The 7,069-nt window shown below is 64.1% G+C and overlaps 1 protein-coding gene across 1 annotated transcript in view; it reads right to left on the reverse strand.

Annotated features, from left to right (window-relative positions):
• Nucleotides 1-2,173: 2,173 nt before the first annotated feature.
• Nucleotides 2,174-7,069, reverse strand: part of LOC142485981 (arf-GAP with GTPase, ANK repeat and PH domain-containing protein 3-like) — a gene marked incomplete at both ends in the record, with an annotated part of 188,938 nt that continues 184,042 nt past the window's right edge. Inside the window, 2 exons of the mRNA XM_075584637.1 lie at nt 2,174-2,264; nt 2,717-2,871. Of these exons, the coding sequence (XP_075440752.1) occupies nt 2,174-2,264; nt 2,717-2,871 (246 nt within the window). The remainder of the gene's footprint in view (nt 2,265-2,716; nt 2,872-7,069) is intronic.

Consider the following 7,069-nt stretch of genomic DNA (forward strand, 5'->3'; position numbering starts at 1 on the left):
GGGCGGGGGAGGTGAGGGCGGGGGAGGTGTGGGTGGGGGAGGTGAGGGCGGGGGAGGTGTGGGTGGGGGAGGTGTGGGTGGGGGAGGTGAGGGCGGGGGAGGTGTGGGCGGGGGAGGTGAGGTGAGGGCGGGGGAGGTGTGGGCGGGGGAGGTGTGGGCGGGGGAGGTGAGGGCAGGGGAGGTGTGGGTGGGGGAGGTGTGGGCGGAGGAGGTGTGGGCGGGGGAGGTGTGGGCGGGGGAGGTGTGGGCGGGGGAGGTGTGGGCGGGGGAGGTGAGGGCGGGGGAGGTGTGGGTGGGGGAGGTGTGGGCGGAGGAGGTGAGGGCGGGGGAGGTGTGGGCGGGGGAGGTGTGGGCGGGGGAGGTGAGGGCGGGGGAGGTGAGGGCGGGGGAGGTGAGGGCGGGGGAGGTGAGGGCGGGGGAGGTGAGGGCGGGGGAGGTGTGGGCGGGGGAGGTGAGGGCGGGGGAGGTGTGGGCGGGGGAGGTGAGGGCGGGGGAGGTGAGGGCGGGGGAGGTGAGGGCGGGGGAGGTGAGGGCGGGGGAAGTGTGGGCGGGGGAGGTGTGGGCGGGGGAGGTGAGGGCGGGGGAGGTGAGGGCGGGGGAGGTGTGGGCGGGGGAGGTGTGGGCGGGGGAGGTGTGGGCGGGGGAGGTGAGGGCGGGGGAGGTGTGGGCGGGGGAGGTGTGGGCGGGGGAGGTGTGGGCGGGGGAGGTGAGGGCGGGGGAGGTGAGGACGGGGGAGGTGTGGGCGGGGGAGGTGAGGGCGGGGGAGGTGAGGGCGGGGGAGGTGAGGGCGGGGGAGGTGTGGGCGGGGGAGGTGTGGGCGGGGGAGGTGAGGGCGGGGGAGGTGTGGGTGGGGGAGGTGTGGGCGGGGGAGGTGTGGGCGGGGGAGGTGAGGGCGGGGGAGGTGAGGGCGGGGGAGGTGAGGGCGGGGGAGGTGTGGGCGGGGGAGGTGAGGGCGGGGGAGGTGAGGGCGGGGGAGGTGTGGGCGGGGGAGGTGAGGGCGGGGGAGGTGTGGGCGGGGGAGGTGAGGGCGGGGGAGGTGTGGGCGGGGGAGGTGAGGGCGGGGGAGGTGAGGGCGGGGGAGGTGTGGGTGGGGGAGGTGTGGGTGGGGGAGGTGAGGGCGGGGGAGGTGTGGGCGGGGGAGGTGAGGTGAGGGCGGGGGAGGTGTGGGCGGGGGAGGTGTGGGCGGGGGAGGTGAGGGCGGGGGAGGTGTGGGTGGGGGAGGTGTGGGCGGAGGAGGTGAGGGCGGGGGAGGTGTGGGCGGGGGAGGTGTGGGCGGGGGAGGTGAGGGCGGGGGAGGTGAGGGCGGGGGAGGTGAGGGCGGGGGAGGTGAGGGCGGGGGAGGTGAGGGCGGGGGAGGTGTGGGCGGGGGAGGTGAGGGCGGGGGAGGTGTGGGCGGGGGAGGTGAGGGCGGGGGAGGTGAGGGCGGGGGAGGTGAGGGCGGGGGAAGTGTGGGCGGGGGAGGTGTGGGCGGGGGAGGTGAGGGCGGGGGAGGTGAGGGCGGGGGAGGTGTGGGCGGGGGAGGTGTGGGCGGGGGAGGTGTGGGCGGGGGAGGTGAGGGCGGGGGAGGTGTGGGCGGGGGAGGTGTGGGCGGGGGAGGTGTGGGCGGGGGAGGTGAGGGCGGGGGAGGTGAGGACGGGGGAGGTGTGGGCGGGGGAGGTGTGGGTGGGGGAGGTGTGGGCGGGGGAGGTGTGGGCGGTGGAGGTGTGGGTGGGGGAGGTGAGGACGGGGGAGGTGTGGGCGGGGGAGGTGAGGGCGGGGGAGGTGAGGGCGGGGGAGGTGAGGGCGGGGGAGGTGTGGGCGGGGGAGGTGTGGGCGGGGGAGGTGTGGGCGGAGGAGGTGAGGGCGGGGGAGGTGTGGGCGGGGGGGGGGGGGACGGGGGAGGTGTGGGCGGGGGAGGTGAGGGCGGGGGAGGTGTGGGCGGGGGAGGTGTGGGCGGGGGAGGTGTGGGCGGTGGAGGTGTGGGTGGGGGAGGTGAGGACGGGGGAGGTGTGGGCGGGGGAGGTGAGGGCGGGGGAGGTGTGGGCGGGGGAGGTGTGGGCGGGGGAGGTGTGGGCGGGGGAGGTGTGGGTGGGGGAGGTGAGGGCGGGGGAGGTGAGGGCGGGGGAGGTGTGGGCGGGGGAGGTGTGGGCGGGGGAGGTGTGGGCGGGGGGGGGGGGACGCCTCCGGCACTCACTGGGAGTGTCACAGTCCGCACAGAAGCTGTTCCCACGCACGCTGCGGATAGACTGGATGGCGAGAGCGTCGCTCTGACTGCCGAGACGCGTCTGCAATGAGACAGTAGAAAAGGGAGTGCTGAGGGGGGGGGGGAGAAAGCAGAGACCACAAAACTATCCTGGGAGCATTCTGGGCGGCACCAGGTGTGGCCCCTGGAGGTCATATCTGACACGCGTGGTCCCTGGAGGTCATGTCTGACACGTGTGGCCCCTGGAGGCCATGTCTGACACACGTGGTCTCTGGAGGCCATGTCTGACACGTGTGGTCCCTGGAGGCCATGTCTGACACACGTGGTCTCTGGAGGTCATGTCTGACACGTGTGGTCCCTGGAGGCCATGTCTGACACGCGTGGTCCCTGGAGGTCATGCCTGACACGCGTGGTCCCTGGAGGTCATGTCTGACACACGTGGCCCCTGAAGGTTCTGTCCCCCATATCTGAAACGTGGCTCATGGTTGATGTAACTTTGACTTGCCACACGTGGCCATGCTTGGTGGTCTGTACCTTATTCTTGGTGCTCTCGCAGCCCTGCAGACTCGCTAGGATCTGACTCTCAATGGCTTGGACCCAAAGCTCCCGCTCCTCGTACAGAGACGCCTCGAAGTGCCACGTCTGCCCACTCAGGGACACGACGACAAAACCGAAGGACTCCTCGGGCTCTGCAGGGAGAGAGAGAGTCACCGGGGGAAAGAGTCACCGGGGAAGAGAGAGACACCGCCCCAAACACAGGGACACAACCCTCAGAGAGACCATCCCAAAAACAGAGGGACCACCCTCAGAGAGACCACCCCAAACAGAGAGACAACCCTCAGAGAGACCACCCCAAACACAGAGGGATCACCCCCAAACACAGAGACACAAGCCTCAGAGAGACGACCCCAAACACAGAGACACAACCCTCAGAGAGACCACCCCAAACACAGAGATATAACCCTCAGAGACCACCCCAAACACAGAGATATAACCCTCAGAGACCACCCCAAACACAGAGACACAACTCTCAGAGACCACCCCAAACACAGAGACACAACCCTCAGAGACCACCCCAAACACAGAGACACAACCCTCAGAGAGACCACCCCAAACACAGAGACACAACCCTCAGAGACCACCCCAAACACAGAGACACAACTCTCAGAGACCACCCCAAACACAGAGATATAACCCTCAGAGACCACCCCAAACACAGAGACACAACTCTCAGAGACCACCCCAAACACAGAGACACAACCCTCAGAGACCACCCCAAACACAGAGACACAACCCTCAGAGAGATCACCTCAAACACAGACACACAAGCCTCAGAGAGACCACTCCAAACAGAGACACAACCCTCAGAGACCACCCCAAACACAGAGACACAACCCTCTGAGAGACCACCCCAAACACAGAGACACAACCCTCAGAGACCACCCCAAAGATAAACACGCAACCCTCAGAGATACCACCCCAAACACAGAGGGACCACCCCAAACACAGAAACACAACCCTCAGAGATACCTCCTCAAACACAGAGACACAACCCTCAGAGACCACCCCAAACAAAGAGACACAACCCTCAGAGACCACCCCAAACACAGACAGAACTCCCTGAGAGAGACCCCCCTCCCCAACCAGAGAGGACAACCCTCAGAGATACCACCCAAACACAGACACAACCCACAGAGAGACCACCCCAAACACAGAGACACAACCCTCAGAGAGACCACCCCAAACACAGACACGCAACCTTCAGAGACCACCCAAACACAGAGAGACCACCCCTAACATAGAGATACAAGCCTCAGAGAGACAACCCCAAATACAGGGACAGAACAACGAGAGGGACCGCCCTGAGCACAGAGATTCAACCCTGAGACAGACCACTCAAGAACAAAGACCACCCTAATATAAAGGCTATAGCACGTCCAAAATGTCTTCAAATAGAATAATAAGAAATGCAGTGGAGGATCCCTCACAATCCCAGCCCACCCCAACATTCCCCCAAATTCCCAGCCCCCCCAACATTCCCCCCAAATTCCCAGCTCCCCCAACATCCCCCCAAATTCCCAGCCCCCCCCAACATTCTCCCAAATTCCCAGCCCCCCCAACATTCCCCAAATTCCCAGCTCCCCCAACATTCCCCAAATTCCCAGCCCCCCCAACATTCCCCCAAATTCCAGCTCCCCCAACATCCCCCCAAATTCCCAGCCCCCCAACATCCCCCCAAATTCCAGCCCCCCCAACATTCCCCCAAATTCCCAGCTCCCCCAACATTCCCCCAAATTCCCAGCCCCCCCAACATTCCCCCAAATTCCCAGCTCCCCGACATTCCCCAAATTCCCATCTCCCCCAACATCCCCCAAATTCCCAGCCCCCCCCAACATCCCCCCAAATTCCCAGCTCCCCCAATATTCCCCCAAATTCCCAGCTCCCCCAAATTCCCAGCTCCCCCGACATTCCCCCAAATTCCCAGCTCCCCCAACATCCCCCCAAATTCCCAGCTCCCCCAACATTCCCCCAAATTCCAGCTCCCCCAACATTCCCCCAAATTCCCAGCTTCCCGACATTCCCCCAAATTCCAGCTCCCCGACATTCCCCCAAATTCCCAGCTCCCCCGACATTCCCCCAAATTCCCAGCTCCCCCGACATCCCCCAAATTCCCAGCTCCCCAACATCCCCCCAAATTCCCAGCCCCACCCAACATCCCCCAAATTCCCAGCTCCCCGACATTCCCCCAAATTCCCAGCTCCCCGACATTCCCCCAAATTCCCAGCTCCCCCGACATTCCCCAAATTCCAGCTCCCCCAACATTCCCCCAAATTCCCAGCTCCCCGACATTCCCCCAAATTCCCAGCTCCCCAACATTCCCCCAAATTCCCAGCCCCCCCAACATCCCCCCAAATTCCCAGCCCCCCCAACATTCCCCCAAATTCCCAGCTCCCCGACATTCCCCCAAATTCCCAGCTCCCCCGACATTCCCCCAAATTCCCAGCTCCCCAACATTCCCCCAAATTCCCAGCTCCCCCAACATTCCCCCAAATTCCCAGCTCCCCGACATTCCCCCAAATTCCCAGCTCCCCAACATTCCCCCAAATTCCCAGCTCCCCCAACATCCCCCCAAATTCCCAGCTCCCCCGACATTCCCCCAAATTCCCAGCTCCCCCAACATCCCCCCAAATTCCCAGCTCCCCCGACATTCCCCCAAATTCCCAGCTCCCCCGACATTCCCCCAAATTCCCAGCTCCCCAACATCCCCCCAAATTCCCAGCTCCCCCGACATTCCCCCAAATTCCCAGCTCCCCAACATCCCCCCAAATTCCCATCTCCCCCGACATTCCCCCAAATTCCCAGCTCCCCAACATTCCCCCAAATTCCCATCTCCCCCAACATCCCCCCAAATTCCCAGCTCCCCCGACATTCCCCCAAATTCCCAGCTCCCCCGACATTCCCCCAAATTCCCAGCTCCCCCAACATCCCCCCAAATTCCCAGCTCCCCCGACATTCCCCCAAATCCCCAGCTCCCCCAACATCCCCCCAAATTCCCAGCTCCCCCGACATCCCCCCAAATTCCCAGCTCCCCCGACATTCCCCCAAATTCCCAGCTCCCCCAACATTCCCCCAAATTCCCAGCTCCCCCGACATCCCCCCAAATTCCCAGCTCCCCCGACATCCCCCCAAATTCCCAGCTCCCCCGACATTCCCCCAAATTCCCATCTCCCCCAACATCCCCCCAAATTCCCAGCTCCCCCAACATCCCCCCAAATTCCCAGCTCCCCCGACATTCCCCCAAATTCCCATCTCCCCCAACATCCCCCCAAATTCCCAGCTCCCCCAACATTCCCCCAAATTCCCATCTCCCCCAACATCCCCCCAAATTCCCAGCTCCCCCGACATCCCCCCAAATTCCCAGCTCCCCCGACATTCCCCCAAATTCCCATCTCCCCCGACATCCCCCCAAATTCCCAGCTCCCCCGACATTCCCCCAAATTCCCATCTCCCCCAACATCCCCCCAAATTCCCAGCTCCCCCAACATTCCCCCAAATTCCCAGCTCCCCCAAATTCCCAGCTCCCCCGACATTCCCCCAAATTCCCAGCTCCCCCGACATTCCCCCAAATTCCCAGCTCCCCCGACATTCCCCAAATTCCCATCTCCCCCAAATTCCCAGCTCCCCCGACATTCCCCCAAATTCCCAGCTCCCCCAACATCCCCCCAAATTCCCAGCTCCCCCGACATTCCCCCAAATTCCCAGCTCCCCGACATTCCCCCAAATTCCCAGCTCCCCCAACATTCCCCCAAATTCCCAGCTCCCCCGACATCCCCCCAAATTCCCAGCTCCCCCGACATTCCCCCAAATTCCCAGCTCCCCAACATTCCCCCAAATTCCCAGCTCCCCCAACATCCCCCCAAATTCCCAGCTCCCCCGACATTCCCCCAAATTCCCAGCTCCCCCAACATCCCCCCAAATTCCCAGCTCCCCGACATTCCCCCAAATTCCCAGCTCCCCCAACATTCCCCCAAATTCCCAGCTCCCCCGACATCCCCCCAAATTCCCAGCTCCCCCGACATTCCCCCAAATTCCCAGCTCCCCAACATTCCCCCAAATTCCCATCTCCCCCAACATCCCCCCAAATTCCCAGCTCCCCCGACATTCCCCCAAATTCCCAGCTCCCCCGACATTCCCCCAAATTCCCATCTCCCCCAACATCCCCCCAAATTCCCAGCTCCCCCAACATTCCCCCAAATTCCCAGCTCCCCCAAATTCCCAGCTCCCCCGACATTCCCCCAAATTCCCAGCTCCCCCGACATTCCCCCAAATTCCCAGCTCCCCCGACATTCCCCCAAATTCCCAGCTCCCCCAACATTCCCCCAAATT

Source organism: Ascaphus truei, unplaced genomic scaffold, assembly GCF_040206685.1.
Source record: "Ascaphus truei isolate aAscTru1 unplaced genomic scaffold, aAscTru1.hap1 HAP1_SCAFFOLD_693, whole genome shotgun sequence".
In the NCBI taxonomy this organism is placed as follows: Eukaryota; Metazoa; Chordata; class Amphibia; order Anura; family Ascaphidae; genus Ascaphus; species Ascaphus truei.